This window comes from Schistocerca nitens, chromosome 1 (assembly GCF_023898315.1).
Source record: "Schistocerca nitens isolate TAMUIC-IGC-003100 chromosome 1, iqSchNite1.1, whole genome shotgun sequence".
Classification (NCBI taxonomy): domain Eukaryota; kingdom Metazoa; phylum Arthropoda; class Insecta; order Orthoptera; family Acrididae; genus Schistocerca; species Schistocerca nitens.
The window spans coordinates 416,600,505-416,623,386 of record NC_064614.1 but is presented as its reverse complement, the minus strand read 5'-3'; the positions used below and the strand labels follow the sequence as shown (position 1 = coordinate 416,623,386).

At 44.5% G+C, this 22,882-nt stretch overlaps 1 protein-coding gene across 1 annotated transcript in view; it reads right to left on the bottom strand.

The window, feature by feature from the left end:
- Positions 1 to 22,366, bottom strand: part of LOC126249979 (beta-glucuronidase-like) — a 126,740-nt gene extending 104,374 nt beyond the window's left edge. The window contains exons 1-2 of the mRNA XM_049951521.1: positions 22,325 to 22,366; positions 16,540 to 16,747 (exon numbers count right to left, since the gene is read on the bottom strand). Of these exons, the coding sequence (XP_049807478.1) occupies positions 16,540 to 16,734 (195 nt within the window). The 5' untranslated portion in view covers positions 16,735 to 16,747; positions 22,325 to 22,366. The remainder of the gene's footprint in view (positions 1 to 16,539; positions 16,748 to 22,324) is intronic.
- Positions 22,367 to 22,882: the final 516 nt, after the last annotated feature.

Genomic DNA, 22,882 nt, shown 5'->3' with positions numbered 1-22,882 from the left:
CAGCTAGTGCAGCAGGTGATCCAACAGCGGCCTCGGGTTTCCGTTCGCCGTGTTGCAGCTGCGGTCCAAATGACGCCAACGTCCACATATCGTCTCATGCGCCAGAGTTTACACCTCTATCCATACAAAATTCAAACGCGGCAACCCCTCAGCGCCGCTACCATTGCTGCACGAGAGACATTCGCTAACGATATAGTGCACAGGATTGATGACGGCGATATGCATGTGGGCAGCATTTGGTTTACTGACGAAGCTTATTTTTACCTGGACGGCTTCGTCAATAAACAGAACTGGCGCATATGGGGAACCGAAAAGCCCCATGTTGCAGTCCCATCGTCCCTGCATCCTCAAAAAGTACTGGTCTGGGCCGCCATGTCTTCCAAAGGAATCATTGGCCCATTTTTCAGATCCGAAACGATTACTGCATCACGCTATCTGGACATTCTTCGTGAATTTGTGGCGGTACAAACTGCCTTAGACGACACTGCGGCCGGCCGAAGTGGCCGTGCGGTTAAAGGCGCTGCAGTCTGGAACCGCAAGACCGCTACGGTCGCAGGTTCGAATCCTGCCTCGGGCATGGATGTTTGTGATGTCCTTAGGTTTAACTAGTTCTAAGTTCTAGGGGACTAATGACCTCAGAAGTTGAGTCCCATAGTGCTCAGAGCCATTTGAACCACGACACTGCGAACACCTCGAGGTTTATGCAAGATGGTGCCCGGCCACATCGCACGGCCGACGTCTTTAATTTCCTGAATGAATATTTCGATGATCGTGTGATTGCTTTGGGCTATCCGAAACATACAGGAGGCGGCGTGGATTGGCCTCCCTATTCGCCAGACATGAACCCCTGTGACTTCTTTCTGTGGGGACACTTGAAAAAACCAGGTGTACCGCCAGAATCCAGAAACAATTGAACAGCCGAAGCAGTACATCTCATCTGCATGTGAAGCCATTCCGCCAGACACGTTGTCAAAGGTTTTGGGTAATTTCATTCAGAGACTACGCCATATTATTGCTACGCATGGTGGATATGTGGAAAATATCGTACTATAGAGTTTCCCAGACCGCAGCGCCATCTGTTGTTGAAAATTGTAACTACTGTAATTGCGAAAGTTTGTCTGCCTGAAAATGTACTGTTGTCCCAAGCATATTGCAACAAACGGTGTATTTCTATCGCTGCTCGTTTAGTTTTTATTGCCGTTTCAAATATACCGGTCATTTTTGAAACACCCTGTAACTAACCTAAGGACATCACACACATCCATGCCCGAGGCAGGATTCGAACCTGCGACCGTAGCAGTCGCGCGGTTCCGGACTGCGCGCCTAGAACCGCGAGACCACCGTGGCCGGCGAAGCGACCTCTACTGGAAGTTCCAAGTAAAATGACCTATCGCTGTGACTTCTACTCACCATAAGTTAATTGCTCTCCTTAAAAGTGGCAAATTAATTTCGCCACTTGCCACGCGGTTTCACCAACATTACGGCGACACACAGACAGTTACTTCCGTGAAATCTAAGCGATCGCGGACGGTATACGTTCCTCGTGAGTTCAGTTCCTACCTTTACCGAAAACGCATTCAGGTCTGTTCAGCTCTGACGCCATCCGAGGCATTACACAAGCAGGCCCTTCACTGACGTGAACAGATTGGTATCTCGATGCGAAGTGTCTCTTCCAGCTGCTTCTCTGGCAGTATAATACTACATAGATATACGGGCACATCGGACCACCAAGCGGAACATCCGCTGTCAACAGCCTTAAGCTCAGGTAGCAGCATGTAAAGGGCCCTTTTCACGGATAAGTAATAACTAATATCTTCCTACTTTTTATATAAACATAGTTAAGTTCGCTTTAGTTTGGTATTCTCGGCTCACTCTTGGCGCTGTCGACTTCGGAATATTGAATTTCCTTACGATTTCCGAAGCGGAATGACCCATGCGTCTAGCTCTACTTACCATTCCTCGTTCAGAGTCTGTTAATTCCCGTAGCGTGGCCATAATCATGTCGACAACTATTTCACGTGAATCGCCTGGGTACAAATTACAGCTCCGCCAACGTACCGCCAATTTATACGCTATCCTATCATTTCTGTCGCCTCAGTGTATACTCTATCAGATGTGGTAACAACAGCAAACACAAACAACACTATCGCACTTTTGTGTCCATTTAGTTGTCATTGAAAACTGTAACTCTGATCATTTACACAACTTCCGATGGTATGTAGTTTACAAAGTCATACCTTTCTTTCGTCAAGCAATGAATTTGCACGAGGGATTGCATCTGGCGTTTAAGAATACAGCTACCCATAAACTTAAATACAAGTCTCATACAGAGAATACCAAATCCAGGACCTAACAACTGCAGAATTAGATAACTGGTCAGAATTAGATAACTGGTAACAGAGTCACACCAACTTAGCTTCTATCACACCTCATCAAACAAGCATAAAAATTCGTTCAAATTCAACTTAATGTACGAAACTCATAAATTTTACGGATTTCTTTTCTTGTCTGTAAATATTTACAGTTCCGTAGGACATTCAACAGTGAGTCTTTATCTGAGTTACGAATGACTCTCAAGCTATCCTGACATTCTTCTAAATGATTTGCTTAGTTGCCTTTAAACGCTCAAATAATGTCATGCGGCATACGATTAGAACGTGGCTTATAGTGTTCCTTACAGGGTACACGAAATAATCTTCGCCGTCTAACCGTACTTAAGTGCAGGTTGCTGAAGAAAAGCAAGATTCCCACTGAACCGTGGCGGCTCGGTTTTCTGGCCTAACTATCTGGCACCGGTATCGATAGTCACCTCCCTTGTGACTTATCTTTGATTTTCCTGTTGAGGGGTGGAGACTCGGCCCTAAGGCACGTGATAGGAGGAGGAGGGTTGGAGCAGCAGTGCCTGGCGCTGGGGGTAGCAGGTTGTCGTTTTCAGCTTACTTAGTTCACCTTAAGTAGTTGTTAGAATACGGTACTCTTACCAGTGCTCTGATTTTTCTTTATTTTCAGGAGGTTTGCCTGCGCCATGAGCTCCAGAGCTTGTCCCGGGATTTCCCACCTCAAACGCGAACATCTTCTCTACGAACTGCGAATTCGTGAACTTCCCGGAAATGGAAGCGTAACCGAGTTAGCAACCCGGCTACGTGCAGCGGTTGGTTGCCCCTTTCACACTCGCGCAGACACCTTTGGCGAGGTAGGTGACTTTCTCTCCAATATTTCAGTTGCTTTGGAGGAATTGTGCCGCAATATTTCATTTCTTGAGGCGAGTCAGCCCACCTCAAAACAAGTGTGTCGGCTGCAAGCACATTTTGCTCTCCTGTGGAACCGTCTAATCGATCTTAGATTCATAGATCTTAAAGATTCCGATAGACGGCTTCGGCAGCAGTTATCTGATATAGTCAGTGAGTTGCAATTCAGGGTAGTGTCCTCGAGCTTAGAGGGTGGCGGTTCAGACCCTGAGCAGGAATCTTCACTGAATGATCAGCCAGTCAGTGATAGAGATTCTGAAGCTCGAGGAAGCAGTAGTTTCTTCAGTCATTTTGGTAAACTACCAAACCCCATAATGGGTCTTGTTAGTGGGATTTCGGAATTGGCAGCGAGAGATTACTTCAGAACCAGCAATTCCTTTGGTTGCTGGTACGTTTTCAGGTTCATGCTGATGCATTACGCATGCCTCATTCTGTGATTTTGTCCCTGTTATATTCTTTAACGAGGTTCTTTTTGTGTATTGTAGTCTCTGAAGTCGAGCAGCAACAGGGAACCTTACAGCAGTTAAGGAAGCAGATTCTAAATAGTAAATTAGCCGCACCTATGGAGCGCGAGTTTCATTGGAGGGTGCAAGATACTGGAGAAACGTTAAGCCAGTACTTTGAACGTGTGCGTACGGCAGTGTCAGCTCTCGATATGCGCGTGACTGAGGTGGAGAGCGTTTCTCATATGTTAGATGGGATGCGGCCTCAGGATCGCTCTCACTTGAACTTTTCCCACCAGACTAGTACTTTTTATATGGTACCAGAGACACTTTCGTTTTTAGACGAACAACGCGAGAGGGAGCGTGGAACGCGGATGTTGCCCTTGAGTAATGAACCCCCTGTGGCGCGAGTGGTAAATCGGGTTTCTGATTACAGACAGTGTTATCGTTGTGGAGCACCAGATCATTTTGTGCCCGAGCGTCCTGCTAAGAGAAATCCTAGACCTACCAGCTGACGCCATAAGAGGCGGAGTCGCAAGCGCCTGGGTAAAGCTATAAGTGTTCCTAAGTATCCGACACTTCCGTATGTATGTACCCGACTCGGACAAGAACCTGTGTGTACAGTCCTTGATAAGGACAGTTCGGAGTCATTGTTAGACTACCAGTGGTATTTGGAATTCCACCATTTGTGTAAATTCTCTTCCCCGCGTCCTGTCACTCAGAGATGTCGTGTAGCCGATGGGCGGGATTTGCCTCTAGTGGGCAAGGTGCGGGGCAGCTTGTCTGTCGGAAATTTTTCTTGGCCGATTGATCAGGTTTTGGTAAAGGATCTTCAATTAACTTTACTATTGGGTTGTGATTTCATACAGCGCTCTGGTCTGGTTCTTGACTATGCGAGTGGTGCTATTTTCTTTAAATTTTTGCCAGCTCAAAAGTTCTCCCTTTGTTCTTGCCATCACCCCTCGTGTGTTAATTTAGTTAGTAGCGACGCCACTGGGTTTGAGTTGAATCGTCTACCGCTTGATCATGCAAGGCAGGTAGTTGAGCTGTTAGGAGAATATTCTAACGTGTTGTCCGATAAATTGGGTGTTACCAATCTGGTTGAAAACACCATCCGCTTAGTCGACGATGTACCAGTCCGTCAGCCTCCTTACAGACTTTCGCCTTCTAAGATGAGGATCCCGAGGGAAAAGGCTGAAGGCATGTTATAGGACGGGATGATCAGGCCGCCTACTTCCCCCTACGCTTATCCCATATTTCTCGTTTCCAAGGATCAGAGGCAGGAGTTTCGAACCGTCATTGACTATCGTCTCCTCTACAGGAAGGTTATTATCGAATCACTCCCATTACATGATCTCCATAACTGTTTCACTTGGTTTTCGGATGCAACGTATTTTACGGTTCTGGATCTCTATCAGGCCTATTACCAGATTCCCCTGGCTGAACAATACAAGCCCGTGACAGCCTTTTGCACCGATTGGAACTCTTTGAGTACAACCAGGTTCCCTTTGGTCTGGCTACTGGCGCTGCTAGTTTATCCCGCTTACTATATGCGGTTTTGGGAGATTTGAAGTTAGTGTGTGTGTATAATTATTTGGACGACGTTGTAGTTTATAATCGTTCGTTTACTGAGCACCTCTCCCACCTTGGACAAGTTTTGTCTACCTTGGCGTTTGCAGCCGTGACTTCTGGGCCGCGACTTTATTGCCGGGGGAGCGCTTTACCACGTCGACTGTCATACCTAGCAAAAGTTGTGTAGTTGTCTTATTTCTTGGAGCTATACCTGGGGTGAGCGACTGCTGTGGAGTTTACGGATTAACTCATGAACTCTTGTAAATTATAACCAAGCTGTTAACCCTCTTACTGTTCATAAAAGAAAAGTGTTCAAATTCTCTACTAACTGTTCTTCATAAAATCCGCTGTGCTCTGTACTTGGTAAATGTAGTTTCTCTTTAGTGGACAATTAAAATTTCATCCTTACTGTCCATAAATTCAGATACTTTGTGTTTATTGAATACTGTTTCCTTTTGATTATATTGGTAAAATTAAGTAGTTTGTCACTTTATGTGTCACTATAATTCTGATGGTTTTCATGTATCTATTAATCCGGAATTTATTTGATAAGAATGTTTTTCTTAAATAAAACGACGAACTATCTGATGGGTCTCGCTTCCGCGTGTTGATGTTTGATCCTTACCTATCCTAAACCTGTTATCTGGGCTTCACCCACCGACAGCAAAAATGGCAGATCATTCCTGTTTTCAAGAAGCGTGGTAGGACAGATGCACATACTTATAGAACTATATCACTGATGTCAGTTTGTTGTGTAATGAATATTTTGAGGACGAAAATTTCCTCTGTAAATGATCAGAGCTCAACACGCCACCCTTAGCGGAACACAGTCGAGAGACGTAAATGTGATTTCACTAGTATCCCAAGACTGGGTGATGGAGCAACAATTGTATACAGTGATCTAGTAGATAATGTCAGAAGCTTCATGAGGCCGTCTGCAGACGATGCAGTTGTCTGTAGGAAGGTAGCAACGCCAGAAGACTGTAGGAGATTGCAAAAAGACCTGCAGGGGATCGATGTCGATGCAGAACCTGTCAGTTGACCCAGAACGCAAATAATGGTAACGTATTGTTCATAAATGGGCGAAGAGGTCGGTACTGTTATGATAAATCATTGAAGACTAGTCACTAGCCTATACAACCCACTATGGTGAGAGTAACTATCCAGAGCGACTGGAAGTGGAATAACGCCATGATGCCGTACTGAGATTCACTGGAAGAATCTGAAGGAAATGTGATTCATCTACGAAGGGAGTTGCTTACAAAACAGTCATAGCAAAGTGTGTGTGTGAAAGAGAGAGAGAGAGAGAGAGAGAGAGAGAAAAGATTCAAGAAGGAGCGATGCGTTTCCCCACGCGGTCATTTATTCGAAGTGAGTGTTACGGAGTTACTCACAAGGGAACCTCCCCATCGCACCCCCCTCAGATTTAGTTATAAGTTGGCACAGTGGATAGGCCTTGAAAAACTGAACACAGATCAATCGAGAAAACAGGAAGAAGTTGTGTGGAACTATTAAAAAATAAGCAAAATATACCAACTGAGTAGTCCATACGTATGATATGCAACAAGGCTCACGTGAGCCCAGGGGCGCCGTGGTCCCGTGGTTAGCGTAAGCAGCTGCGGACCGAGAGGTCCTTGGTTCAAACCTACCCTTGGGTGAAAAGTTTAATTATTTTCAGTTTATGTAACAAACACTTATATTTTCATCGATTTTTGGGAGTGATTATCAAATCCACAAGAAAATCTAAATCGGGCAAGGTAGAAGAATCTTTTTAGCCATTCGCCAAGTGTACAAGTTAGGTGGGTAGACAACATATTCCTGTCATGTGACACACATGCCGTCACCAGTGTCGTATAGAATATATCAAACGTGTTTTCCTGTGGAGGAATCGGTTGACCTATAACCTTGCGATCAAATGTTTTCGGTTCCCATTGGAGAGGCACGTCCTTTCGTCTACTAATCGCACGGTTTTGCGGTACGGTCGCAAAACACAGACACTAAACTTATTACAGTGAACAGAGACGTCAATAAACGAACGGACAGATCATAACTTTGCGAAAATAAAGATACTAAAATTTTCAGTCGAGGGAAGACATGAACCTACGACCTCTCATTTCGCAGCTACTTACGCTAACCACGGGACCACGGCGCTCCTTGAGTCCTATACTCATTGATGTTGCATATCTTCGCATGGACTACTCAGTTTGTATATTTTACTAATTTTTTTCATAGTTCCACACAACTTCTTCCTGTTTTCTCGATTGATCTGTGTTTAGTTTTTCAAGGCCTATCCACTGTGCCAACTTATAACTAAATCTGAGGGGGGTGCGATGGGGAGGTTCCCTTGTCAGTAAACTCTAGTGAGAGGCGGTATAAGAGGGCCGTTATCATCCAGAGGTTTACTGTTGAAGCCCCGAGAGAGTATGTTCCGTGTAAAGTTGAGTAATACATCACTTCCTCCCACATTCGAGGACGTGTTCGAAATGATGCCTCCGACTTTTTATGTAAAAACTCCTTTGTTTTGGGTCATCAGTCTATCAGTCTTCAGACTGGTTTGATGCGGCACAGCCACGAATTCCTCTCTTGTACCAACCTCTTCATCTCAGAGTAGCACTTGCAATCTACGTACTTAATTATTTGCTCGATGTATTCCAATCTCCGTCTTCGTCTACAGTTTTTGCCCTCTACAGCTCCCTGTAGTACAATGGAAGTCATTCCCTGATGTCTTAACAGATGTGCTATCATCCCGTCCCTTCTCCTTGTCAGTGTTTTCCACATCTTCCTCTCCTCACCGATTCTGCGCAGAACCTCCTCATTCCTTACCTTATCAGTCCACCTAATTTTCAATATTCGCCTGTAGCACCACATCGCAAATGCTTCGATTCTCTTCTGTTCCGGTTTTCTCACAGTCCACGTTTCACTGCCATGCAGTGGTAGACTCCAGACGTACATTCTCAGAAATTTATTCCTCAAATTAATGTCTATGTTTGATACTAGTAGACTACTCTTGGCCATAAATGCTCTTTATTTCAGGGTTACTCTGCTTTTGACGTCGTCCTTGCTCCGTCCGTCATTGGTTATTTTGCTGTCCAGATACTAGAGTTCCTTAACTTCATCTACTTCGTGACCATCAATCCTGATGCTAAGTTTCCCACTGTTCTCATTTCTGCTACTTCTAATTACTTTCGTGTTTCTTCGATTTACTCTCAATCCATATTCTGTACTCATTAGATTTTCATTCCATTCAGCATATCCTGTAATTCTCCTTCACTTTCACTCAGGATAGCAATGTCATCAGCGAATCGTATCATTGATATCCTTTCACCTTGGATTCTAATTCCACTCCTGAAGCTTTGTTTTATTTCCATCATTGCTTTTTCGATGTATAGATTGAATAGTAGGGGTGAAGGACTACATACCTGTCTTACACCCTTTTTATTCCGAGTTCTTCGTTCTTGGTCGTCCACTCTTATTATTCCCTCTTTGCGCTTGTACATATTGTATATTACCCGTCTGCTACGGTCGCAGGTTCGAATCCTGCCTCGGGCATGGATGTGTGTGATGTCCTTAGGTTAGTTAGGTTTAAGTAGTTCTAAGTTCTAGGGGACTGATAACCACAGCAGTTGAGTCCCATAGTGCTCAGAGCCATTTTTTTATATTACCCGTCTCACCCTATGGCTTACGCCTATTTTTCAGAATTTCGAACATCTTTCATTATTTTACATTGTCGAACGCTCCATCAGTAAACACTTCCGGGCTAAGTGGCGTGTGGTGGCGCCCCCTACGATATCCATATAAGCGGCGGCCACAGCTCTTAGCAGCCAGTCGTTGACTCACCTCGGAAGATGTTCTCCGTAGTTGAGAACGAAACGTCAGGGAGAAGTTCTACACATCGACCACGGCAACTTAGGCCGGAAGTGTTTACTGATGAAGACGCCGGCCGTGAAAGCCTACATGGAATGATTGTCGAACGCTTTTTACAGGTCGACAAATCCTATGACCGTGTGTTGATTTTTCTCTAGTCTTGCTTCCATTATCAACTGCAACGTCAGAATTGCCTCAGTGGTGTCTCTCTGGTACCTCTTCTAAAGCCAAACTGATCGTCATCTAGAACATCCTCTAATTTCTTTTCCATTCTTAAAGCTTTGTAAATAAAACAAACGTTTTGACATTCTACATCTTTATTCTTCACGTCTACAAATTTGCGCCCTCTTATAGAGGGCACCGAATTGTATCGTGTAACATAGCTTTGTGTAACGTAACTACACTGAAGATCCAAAGAAACCGGTACATGTGCCTAATATCGCGCGGGGCCTCCGCGAGCACGCAGAAGTGCCGCAACACGACATGGCATGGACTCGACTAATGTCTGAAGTAGTGCTGGAGGGAACTGACACCATGAATCCTGCAGGGCTATCCATAAATCCGTAAGAATACGAGGGGGTGGTGATGCTTTCTGAACAGCACGTTGCAAGGCGTCCCAGATATGCTCAATAATGCTTATGTCTGGGAGTTTGGTAGCCAGCTGAATTGTTTAAACTCAGAGGAGTGCTCCTGAAGCCAAGCTGTAGCAATTCTGGACGTGTGTGGTGTCGCATTGTCGGAATACACAATGGACATGAATGGATGCAGGTGAAGAGACAGGATGCTTACGTATGTATCACCTGTCAGAAAGGTATCTAGACGTATCAGGGGTCCCATATCGCTCCAACTACACACGCCCCTCACCATTACAGAGCCTGCACCAGCTTGAACAGTTCACTGCTGACATGTAGGGTCCATGGATTCATGAGGTTGTCCCCATACTCGTACGCGTCCATCCGCTCGATACAATTTGAAACGACACTCGTCCGACTAACCAACATGTTTCCAGTCATCAAGAGTCCAATGTCGGTGTTGACGGGTCCAGGAGAGACATAAAGCCTTCTTCCCGCAGTCATCAAGGGTACACGAGTAGGCCTTCGGCTCCGAAAGCGCGTATTGATGATGTTTTGTTGAATGGTTCTCACGCTGACCGAGCATTGAAATCTGCAGAAATTTGCGGAAGGGTTGTTGCACTTCATACCTATCTCTGAGATACTGTGTCCTATCACTCGTGCGCCGACTATAACACCACGTTCAAACACACTTAAATCTTGATAACCTGCCATTGTAGCAGCACTAACCGATCTAACAACTGCGCCAGACACTTGTTGTCTTATATAGGCGTTGCCGACCGCAGAGCCATATTCTGCCTTTTTACACATTTCTGTATTTGAATACACATGCCTGCACGAGTTTCTTTGGGGCTTCAGTGTACGTCGGCGCTTCAGAAACAGCGTTCTCTAATCGAGTCTCTAACTGCAGAAGTGTTCGTCCACCCTTTCCTTCATCATGACAGTCCCAGACCACACACGAGCGCTGCGACATCTGCTACCGTTCGACGCCTTGGGTCCACTGTCACCGATCATCCTCCATGCAGTCAGGACTTGGCCCCATTTCATTTTCATCTATTCCCAAAACTTAAAGAACACCATCGAGGACTTCACATTTGATTGTGATGAATGAAGCCTTGCAAGTGTGGGTGAGATTGTGCCTCTGTCAACAAAGTCAAACAATGAAGACATCAAGAAACTGGTCTCTCGCAAGTGTGACTATGCTGAGAAATAATTATGTAGACATGAAGAATAAATGTGTAGAATATTAATAAGGTTGGTTTATTTAAAAAAGATTTAAGAGTTTTCACATAAAAAATTCGAGGGTATCACTTTTCAGCACGCCCTCGTACATCTCGCTAAATGACTACAATTATAAAATCAGAGGAATTAGATTTCATACAGAGGTTTACCGAGAATCATTTTTCTCTCACACCATTCGCTAATGGAATAGGAAAGGGGAGATTACTTATGGAACCACAAGTGCCCTCCGCTACACACCATAAATGTAAATGTAGATGTGACGTTGGATGACGGACATAAAATTACACTCAACGACACTTCTGTCCATTACGAAGACTAACGGTTTCTGGGGTAACGTAATTAAAGAATCTATAGAGATCAAAATGTCTTATGACAGCACCTGTAATCTCGACAGTTTGCAGCTGAACACAGCAGGGAATCTAGTTATCGCAAGGTTAAAGTAGACGTGGCAAACACGGAACAAAAACATTTCCGTACACGGCGAAGAACTGAGCACCACTGACGTCACAATCAGCAACACGGCTATTTAAGGACGAGGGCTGTAATCGCACGGCTGTCAGTTGCCTCCTGATAACGGTCCAGGAGCACTCGGCCGAAAGCTTGTGGATGTACAGTGTGGCTATAATTAAACTTTCGCTACCTGGGAGCGCCCTCAATAAGAAACGAGTGATTATAGCACAATGAAATTTTCTGCAAACCCTTGTAAGGACTTGCGGAAGAGGAGTAATGAATAAGCCATTGAAGGAAACACATTTTAATTTCCAAAAGAGAGTGTAACGTTTGTTAATTGTGTACAATATTTACGTTGCAGGTCACAAACGTTGCGACGACCATCTGCATCCACGACAGCCTGGAACAGCACTACGGATATTATTTCACAATTGTTTCGCAGCACGTTTCGAATGGTGAGCCATGAAATGTTCAGCTGTCGTGTCACATCTCCCGCACTGCTAGAAGATACCACATTGCGTCCAGCATTCTCATCAGTGACAACATTTTCTTCAACAATATGTGGCGTAACTGGCTGTCGGCCTCTCCCAGGAACAATTACCAAATCTCCAGCTATATCGAACTTCCGAATTATGTTCTTCAACCCCGGTGCGGAAAGAGGACCGCTCCGTATCCTACAATGCGTTGATTATCGTGAAGGGCAGCCGCACTATTGTTGTTGTTTTGAAAAGGAGGTTTACGGATAAAGCCCTGCTCTCCTGGTCCAGACCCATGTGGACTGTTCGCAACTGTAATTCACATTGATGCTTGTGTTTCAAATTAACACTACGAACAAAGCAAATACTGAAGTGCGTAGTATGAACATCATACTTATCTATTTGTGTACCCATACCGTAAATAGTTTTCCATCTACACTGACCCATGTAGAGAAAGTTTAATTATTATCACCCTGTATTTGTTAGGCACGTAGCGTGGAAAATATTAAATCCTAAAGTAAAGTAAAAGGAGACGGTATAAGTACAGTGTCTGTACTTGATAGTATCTGAAAGTTCGATGCAATGTTCTTTCGGACATGGATGCACGTTTGAAGGAATTGACATTGCTGCTGATTTATAGACGTATTGCATCACGAAAACCATCCGAAAACTGCAAGTATGGAACCACAAAGCTATACAATTTACAGAAAACATATGAAAATTTGTGCTTGAGCGGGACACGAACCCGGATTTTCCGATTTATGCCAAAGCCTAAGTTAAAGCCGAGGCAACCTAACGAGAAAACTAAATAAGTCTCTCCCTGTGTGGGAATGATACCATTGTGTGAGCACTATGGGAAGTAGACTTTGGGACACATGGAAGTTTGGATCTGTCTGTGAAGTGTGCTCAGATAGTCAAAGTCACTGGCCTAAAACATTAAATATAGGTTCGAGTCCCGCCCCGGCACAAATTTTCGTCTGTTCCAAGTAAAATATGTAATTGTGGTTATCCCGTATTCGCAATTTTCGAATACGTTTCCAAAAAAGAAAAATATAAGTGGCGATATACAAATGTTAGATTTTATGCTTCTTCAGCGTGAGAGTCTTATGTGTCCAGTACTAGCTCAGTGCAGAAGAGCGGCAGCTATGATCTGTCAGGATCTAATGAATAAACCATTTCAGTATTCACCTGCAGTAATTTGAGAAAACGATTACTTCGATGTTTATCATGTATGATTCTTTCTTATAGCTTACATGACACAATTTTCAAAATGGCTCTGAGCACTATGGGACTTAACTTCTAAGGTCATCAGTCCCCTAGAACTTAGAACTACTTAAACCTAACCAACCTAAGGACGTCACACAATTTTCAAACCAGATAGAAATTTTTCACAAACTCCATTGAAATTTTTTTACAAAGATGATTGAGTTGCCTTGAGTTTACTGCAGAAGAAAACGCTAAGGAGACATCGAAGATGGGCACAGCTACTAAGCTTAACACGTCGTAAATGTACCCAACTACATTTCTTACGATCACTTCATGACACCGTACAAATATGTCCACAGCAACGCTGTTCACAGGGCTGAGATTCGTCTGAAATGACGACGTGATAGTTGTCGTTGGGCTCAACACTGTCGGCGAGGTTCCCTGTGCAGCCACATCAAGGGAACCAGCAGCAGTGATTACTGTGCTGACAGTCGTCCCACTGCCCGTGTGGATACTCTTCTTCCAGCACGTGAGCCAATTTTCTAACTCAAGGAGTATGACATATCTGTACGACCCCCCTCCGCCAGGCAAATTATGTGTCTGTCCTCTCGGGCGCTAGTTCAGTGGGGCCAATGACATCCTAGCGTTAAGGTGCTGTATGGCGTAGAGCATGGTCTTGTTGAAACCCTCGACTCTATAGTCACATGACAGTCATGGAATTCTGACCAACACGAGCAGCAACATTGTGGAATTATGGACTGCAATCTCGGTAGGCCACGAATTCCGAAACATGCTGATAGACATTATCCTTCTTAAATGAGACTTGGCACTGTATTTTCAAAACAACATTAAAATGCGGTTTCTGAACAATAAATCCGTTTCGTAATCTTCCCTTGTACACAGAATGTAGATGCCATTAGCCCTATCCACTTTGTGTGGTTGCACTGAAACGCTAGTCATTTGCATATCAAAGCACAGTAGCACGCCTCATGTCAAGTCTCATGATTATTGCACGCGGCCTTCTTGGTGTTGCAATTTTATTGGCCGGTAGTGTACATAAAGGGTGTCCCAGAAATGTTGCGGCAAACTTCGAGGGTTGTAGAGGGTGTCTCGAGGAATACATCGAGGATGGGAACCTGTATCTGGAAATGTCATCCAACTACGCTACAGAGCGTTGAAATTACAGGCGCGGCGCGTGCTGCTAGGCCACCACTTCGGCAGTATACGTGACTGTGTGCGTTGACGAAATGTAGGCGGAACTTTTCGGAACTTGACTGATTGCCACGATCGCCAGTGGAGAAGGTGGAGGGTTGGTGCTGCTTAGAAAGGCGTTGTCTCCTATGAATGCGACGTTTCTGCTGCCTCGGTGGACGACGGTTTTGGGTACGGATTTCCATCTGCTGTTTATTTTTCTCCTGGAACCGTCTAAAATCTCCAGTGTTTTTAGGTTTACAGGAGAAAAATAAAATGCAAAGCAAATGCGTGTCCGGAACGTTCATCCACCAAGGTAACAGAGAATCACATACATATAAAGTAGACGTGGCAGACACGGAACAAAAACATTTCCGTATACGACGGAGAACTGAGCACCAGTGACGTCACAATTAGCAACACGGCTATTTAAGGACGAGGGCTGCAATCGCACGGCTGTCAGTTGCCTCTTGATAACGGTCCAGAAGCACTCGGCCGAAAGCTTGTGGATGTACAGCCTATGTAAGCAGCAGCTAGCTCCATCTTCGCCACTGGTGATCGTGGCAATCCGTCGCGATCATTCAATGACAAAAACAACACTGAGAGACGTTCCACCAACGGTCCGTCAGCGTACAAGTTCACGTTGGGTGCCGAAGGGGTGGCCTAGTGGCACACGTCGGCGCATATAACTTCAACGCGCTGTAGCGTCGTTAGATGACGTTTCCGGACATGGGTTCCTATCCTCGACTTGTTCCTCAACACGCGCTCTACAGCCCCTTCAAACTTGCCGCAACGGTTCTGGGGCACCCTTTATACATAAGCCGACTTCAAGATCCTTACAACCGAGTGAGGTGGCGCATTCGGGAGGACGACGGTTCAATCCCGCGTCCGGCCATCCTGACTTAGGTTTTCCGTGATTTTCCTCATTCACTTCAGGCAAATGCCGGGATGGTTCCTTTGAAATGGCTTGGCCGACTTCCTTCCCCATCCTACCCGAATCCGATGAGACCGATGACCTCGCAGTTTGGCCTTCTCCCTCAAATCAACCCAACCCAAGATCTTTTCATTCAGATTTACAGATATGTAAGAATGTTACGAATCTACTATCATTAATAAAATTGACGCGTCGTGTAAAGAAACCAGTTAAAGTTTGGAATTTTGAAGCTCTTGATGTTTATAACTAACTGGATGACAACCAACTAGAAATCAGTGAGAACGGCTGGCATGAAGAAATTATATCTATAGGAATTCAGATTCATCACCGCTCCTAATAATAACGAATTTTGAGTAAACAGAGCCTTATGAAGAAACTGAGTTGAGGAAACGTAACGGTCGCAACCTTCCTAATCCCTATAATGATTTCCCTTCTGAATGAAAGAAGACTGGGTTTGACAGACTCGGCAGTCTTTTTCTCTCCTCCCGTTTATTTCTCTCTCGGTTTGTAGTAAACATATTACTTACCCAAAATTAAACATGATTGCATAACCTCAGTCCAATATCAAAAATGGCTCTGAGCACTATGGGACTCAACTGCTGTGGTTATCAGTCCCCTAGAACTTAGAACTACTTAAACCTAACTAACCTAAGGACATCACACACATCCATGCCCCAGGCAGGATTCGAACCTGCGACCGTAGCAGTCGCACGGTTCCGGACTGCGCGCCTAGAACCGCGAGACCACCGCGGCCGGATCAGTCCAATATCAGCCGTGTTCATAACTTTCAGTGAAACAATGAAGCCGTGCTGATGTCTACATCACAATGAACAGATTTGTGAGTGCGGTACATGAACATAATCCAGCCTGAAAGGAATAACTGTTTAAAAATGACATAAATAACCTGTGGCAGATTTACACACGGTGCCCAATCGCTGGAAAAAAAAGCATTGTTCTGAATATACGCAGCACATATAGCAAAGGGAAGAAAATTAGAGGATTAGGAACATGTACACTGTGGGATGCAGATCAACAACAACAAGTCGTGTGACTAGGGCCTCCCTTCGGGTAGACCGTTCGCCGGGTGGAAGTCTTTCGATCTGACGCCACTTCGGCGACTTGCGCGTCGATGGGGATGAAATGATGATGATTAGAACAACACAACACCCAGTTCCTGAGCGGAGAACATCTCCGACCCAGCCGGGAATCGAACCCGGGCCCTTAGGATGGGATGCAGATGACAGAAATAAAGAATGACACACAGTGCACTCAGGAAGCTGTTGGCTGTCACAGAGTGAGTTCGAGTCCCAGTAGCAGTCCATTGTCTGGAAGGCTACTTACCCTGGCAAGGTCATCGGCGTACCACTGTTGAGCGTGGCCCTCGTCGCCCAGATCCAGCCTGAAGTTCCAGATGCCGTCCAGAGACCTCACCTCCCTGGACTCGGACTCCCTGGGATAGAGGATACCGGCGTCCACGAGCGGCACCGCCGCCACTGCAGCCGACAGCAGCACGCAGAACTTCCATACCCTCATCATGGCAGTCTGTCAACTAGATGGTCGACGCGATTACAGAAGGAGCATTCCTCAAGCTAATTTACCGAATTTTATGGACTATAAGACGTATTTTTTTCTTAAAAAAAATGCCTCCAAGATTCAGGTGCGTCGTATACTCGAAATTAATACGAGAGTAATCCCAAAAGTAAGGTCTCCTATTTTTTTTCTATAAGTGCCGAATTCTGTTTGTGTGGCAGTTGGTCACGCTATTATGAAGAGTGTTTCACGCGCTGTATGTAAACATGCGTACGCCGCGCTGAGGCGCTCAGTCTTGGCTTGGCAGCCGTTGAGAATGGAGCTCCCGTTGGATGTTACCAAGTGCGAATTGCGCGCAGTTATTCGGTGTTTGAACGCAAAGGGCACTGCGCCGATTGAAATCCATCGCCAATTGGCGGAAGTGTATGGTGAGTCGTGCATGGATGACAAAAATGTTCGTAGAGAGTTTGCAGCTGGTCGGACCGAAATTCACGACACAAAGGAGCGGGAGACCGTCAATTTCTGAGGAGACAGTGTTGAAGGTTGAGCAAAGCATGCGTGAAGATCGGCAGATCAGCCTGGATGATCTCTGCACGTTGGTTCCTTAGGTTTTCCGAAACACCGCTTACAGAATTTTAACGGAAACATTGATCTACCGGAAGGTGTGGTTAAGATGGGTGCCACTCATGCTGACTGAGGACCGCATGCGGCAACGAGTTGATGCTTCCCGTGCATTTCTTCACCGCCTTGCAGCCGAACAGGAGAGCTTTCTGGACTCAATTGTCACGGGTGACGAAACCTGGGCATACCACTTTACACCTGAGACCAAGCAACAACCATGCCAGTGACGGCATCCTTTTCGCCAAAGCCGCGGAAATTCAAACAAACACAGACTGCCGGTAAAGTCATGACAACCGTTTTTTGGGATCGTAAAGAGGTATTGTTGGTCGACTTTACGCCCATTGGGACCACAATTAACGCTGACAGGTACTGTGAGACTCTGAAAAAACTCAAAAAAGCAATTCAGAACCGGAGAAGAGGAATGTTGAGCCAGGTCGTACACATTCTCCATGACAACACTGGCCCACACATCGTTCGGCAAACCGTTGTTCTCCTGCAACAGTTTCAGTGGAAGATAATAACCCACCCACCCCATAGTCCTGACTTGGTGCCCAGTGACTATCACCTGTTCCCTAAGTTAAAAGAACATTTGGCCAGAAAGCGATTCAGCTCCGACGACGAGGTGAAAGAAGAGGTTCATAACTTTCTGAACAGCATGGCAGAGAGCTGCTATGACATGGGCGTACAAAAACTGCCACAACGTCTACAAAAATGCGTCTGCAGAAATGGTTATTATGTCGAAAAATAGCTAAATATTCAAGCTGTAAACTGATGTAAACCATTGTAGAAATAAACAGATCTATGTACTTATAAAAAAAATAGGAGACCTTCCTTTTGGGATTACCCTCGTATAAAAATGTTACGTCTGATTTAAAATTCCCGCCAGTCTTAAAAATGGTCACACATTCAATGCTGTGGAAAACAGTCATGGTCTATAGTGAGAGAAGACATTATTGTTAAACCTTTCAAGAAGTGCGGCATAAGCGACGCTTCCGATGACGATGAAGAGGAAGAAGAAGAAGAAAGTTGAGGTAACGATTTTCAGGGATTTTAAAGGTCAGTTCGGTGTTACAAATTAAGAATTTTCTTATTATGGCTTTGCAGTTTAATAATAAAAATGTTATTTTTTAAAGACACTGCTTACAAATTAAGGTGCATCTTATAGTCCGTAAAATACGGTGGCAATATGACTTTGAAGCAAAGCAAAGTTCGGTGCTCTGGCCTACGTGGGTAAATCGGCACTGACCGACCGTCGTGTTACCCTCTACAAATTGCATATTTTGGTGCGCTATGGAGGGGCATTTGGTCACCATACCGCTCTCTCCATTGTTGTCGGCTTTCTTCCCACTCAAGTATCTCCCAATTGGCATCACGAGGCTGTGTGCACCACTTTCCAGCCTCCCGCCAAGGAAAAATCTCTAGCAGTACTGAGAATCGAACCCAGATTCTCCACGGAGCAGTCGACACGCTCACCATTTGGCCACAGAAGCGGTCATGGCACGTAAGAGTCCACATTACTACAATACCTATATGAATAAAAATGTAAATGTTCGTTAGCTGAAAATCTTAACTTTCCGGATGTTCTTCACCGGTTGCTTTGAAATTTTGGCACAACGTTGCATGTGAATACTTGCTTGCTTTCATAAATCTATTTCTTTTATTACACACGTTGTTACCAAAAGTCTTGTAAAGTTCTTGACCGATTTATTTCAAAATTTTTAGACAACGCTCTAGTGAATATTCGTGTGTACTGTACATAAGGCAATGACCTGACTGGCTGACTGAATGGCTGACTCATCACCACCCAGAAACTTAAATTTAGGAGAAGGTGTGGATCTTATACTGTAGGCGTCGTCCAAGAAGGAATTTTTCGAAATTCCAACCCTAAGGGGGTGAAATAGAGGATGAAGGGATTTTTTTTAAATGTCGCTATTAAGACAATTTTGAATCTACATCTCGAAAATCGGTATTTGGTTTCTCTGTCAGAAGTAAAAAAAAATATGTGTTTCAGCGATTTTGGAAATTTAACATTTTGGGGGTGAAATAGTGGGTGAAATTTTTTTTGAACTATATTATTACTAAGCAACTACTAAAGTTTTTTAAAGCTATACTCGTGAGCATTGGTATTTGACTTCTCGGTTACAACTAAAAAAATACGGGTTTCAGTGTTTCTGGAAATTGAACCCCTAAGGGAGTGAAATAGGGCATGAGTTTTTTTAAGAAAATGTTTTATTATGAAAGCATTTTAAAGACAAATCTACGAAAATTTAAATTTGGTTTCTCAGTTGTAAATAAAAAAGTACATGTCTTACTCTTTTTGGAAATGCAACCCCTATGGGGGTGGAATGGGGGATGAAAGTTTTCATGGAAATGTTTAATAGTGTAAATCTAACCTAACCTTACCTGACCTAACCTAAAATAACCTAACGAAGCATTTTTGAAGGTAAATCTATGAAAATTTGTACTTAGCTTCTCTGTTAGAAATAACAAAAAGCGTGGCAATGTTTTTTTTTTTAAATTCGACCCCTAAGGCGTTGAAATGGGGGGTGAAACGATTTATGAAAATATTTCATTGCGAAAGCATTTTCAAAGCTAAATCATTGAACATTCTCGGTTAGAGGGAAAAAAAACGTGTTTCAATGTTTTTGGAAATTCAACCCCTGAGGGGGTTAAATAGGGTCAGATTGATTCACTGATTCATCATCGCCCAGGATAGAAACCGCTAAGGACAGAATGGCTCAAATGGCTCTGAACACTATGGGACTTAACTTCTGAGGTCATCAGTCCCCTACAACTTAGAACTACTTAAACCTAACTAACCTAAGGACATCACACACATCCATGCCCGAGGCAGGATTCGAACCTGCGACCGTAGCGCTCGCGCGGTTCCAAACTATAGCGACTAGAACCGCTCGGCCACTTCGGCCGGCGCATCTCTGACATTTTTCATTTTCCTGCCTCCGATGTTTCTGCTCAAAACGTAAGACAGGAGCTGAAGTAGTTATGCGCTATTGATTACGATCTTCTGTTGCGGCGCACCCATTACTTGGGTCAATGTTTAGACTCTTTAGGTGCTTCTTGGACTGGTCTTTATTGCGCTTCAGAGAAGCATTACGAGGCCTTCTAGCTGTGCTCACTTCACTGTACAAAATTTGTCAAGCAATCTGTTGTTCCTCATCTGTTGGACGGGCCCAATCCTTTTGAGTTGGCGACTAATTACGGTGGCTTCTGTAATATATATCTTTCCCTTCTCAGGAACCGTAGTGTTTGATACGAAGTCATCCCGTTTGATGTTCATAATGTATCTAAGCTTCTATTGGTTTAACAGTTCTAGTTTCTTAAGACCACGGCGATATACGATGTAGTGTCTAGATTTCGATACCCTGGAGCAGCGTAGAAACGACAATTGCTCGTTACACCATCAATCTGTTGCATAGTGTCAGATCTTTATTCAGGAAGACCCTGTGTAGGAGACGTGCAAAAGCAACATGTGCAGCATGCATCCTGTTCTCCACGCCCTTTTCTGGTGAGCAATTAGTTGATAATATACTTCCTAGACCGATGAAGTGATCCACTTGTTCCAAAGGTGTGCTGGAAACAGAGATTGAAATCTGGAAAGGCAGTTACAGGAGCTGTCTGCCTTTGTTTTTGGATGTTAATAGTCAGGCCAAACCGTTTATAACCAGCACTGGAACAATTTACAGACAGTTGCAGCTCGGGGGGGGGGGGGGGGGGGGGTGCTGGAGAAGCATTGTCGTCAACGTACTGCAGTTCATTTACCCTGAGCGAGACTTATGAACCTTTTAGAGTGGAGTCTGGACTGATTAAATCGCACTCCGTCTAATCTGTATTTAAGTTCTGTTCCTGTGCTGTTTACAGACGATATCTCGTAAAGCTTGGCTGATAGGGAAACAGCAAACAACGTTGGCATGGGGTCACATCCTTGTATGGGTTCATTAGTAATAGGGAATATATCAGACGTTTCATTCTGATGTAGTACTTGCCCACACATGACATCGTGGAAAGCTTGAATCAGTTTAACAAAGTATTCAGGGCAGCCAAAATGTTTTAAGACATTCCACACAGATTCTCTGTGCACTGTGTCAAAGGCCTTTTCTAGGTCATAGAACACAGAGAGCTAAGGCATATCTTGTACCCTGCACTTCTCCTGCAGTTACCGTGAACAGAAGATAATATTAACAGTTCCGCTGGAGGGCTGAAATACGCACTGAGATTCAGGAAGTACAGTCTCAGAAAGCGTTTGGATGCTCTTCGACAGAATTCTAGCAAAGATTTTACCAGCCACGGAGAGCGAGGACATGTCACAGTAGTTACCACGTATGCTTCGGTTGCCTTCTTTTTTTTTTTTTTTTTTTTTTTTTTTTTTAAGATGGTGACATCTGTGCAGTTCTTCATTTCAACAAATACGTTACATGCGTCTCACATTAGAAGGAACAGGGAGAAGAGTCTGGTTTTCAGAGGCAATGTGCCCTGATGTGCAGGGGGATGGCGTCAGATCTGGGTGCCTTTCTCGGTTTCATGTTTTCTAGAGCCTTGCTCAATTCGTCGGTGGGACTGCCATACAGGGTTGTGTTGGATGTTGTGGGACGTTTTCGAAAAGTACGTCAGCGGCAGATAGGTCAAAATCAGTCACAGAACAAAAGAAAAAATTACGATAAAAGACGTTTTGAATTCAACAAATTTTCACCATTGGGTCGTCATATACCTTATTGTGATTATGTCATACTTCATCATGAAAGTGACGCGGTTTTGTCTCCTCTGGGTGACACTCTTCTTAGAGAAGCTTGTGGTTCATCGTGTCTCATGGTGTAAAAGGACAACCAGGAAATCACTGGTGCTTTTCGTGGATGTTGATGTTGAACCTCAGCCACTCACGCCATATGACCTTTATTTTTCGGCGAATACCAAAGACATCATAACATGTTTCTACTGTTTGGTACGTTGTGGAGCTTACCTTGTGATAGGGTCTGCTGTGTGGCGTTCCAGAGGATGTGGGACCAATCACTAATAGGCTGCGCTGTGTGTTACCTGATTTTATTCAGAGTAGTTTCCGCATCTCTTATCGCTGGTCATTCTGTACTGATAAAGTGTACAAACAATTAATGACCGGGGCACATGGGATACGTAGCCAGTATAAAGTCGTCGCACACATAAGCGAAACAGTCAAGTGGGTCCTCCACTTGGACTGCGGGATTTCACAAGACACTTCTGGCACTATCATCAGTGGCCGTTCGCCATCATCATCACTTTTCAGTCAAGTGTTCCACATGTTGTTCTCTAATTATAATTGGGAGAGGGGGCATATTATGCCTTATCTGTTTTATGAGTATGACGTTTGCATCACGGGGTGATTCCCCTACGCCATCAGCACACCCTTGTCCCCTCGCACCTGCAAGCGATCACCTGACTTGTGTGCTCACAGAGTGAGATGGCACAAATTTTAATGTGTGACCAATATTAGAGAGGACCATTGTTCAACCCCTGAACGGCCATCGTGACTTGAATTTTCTTT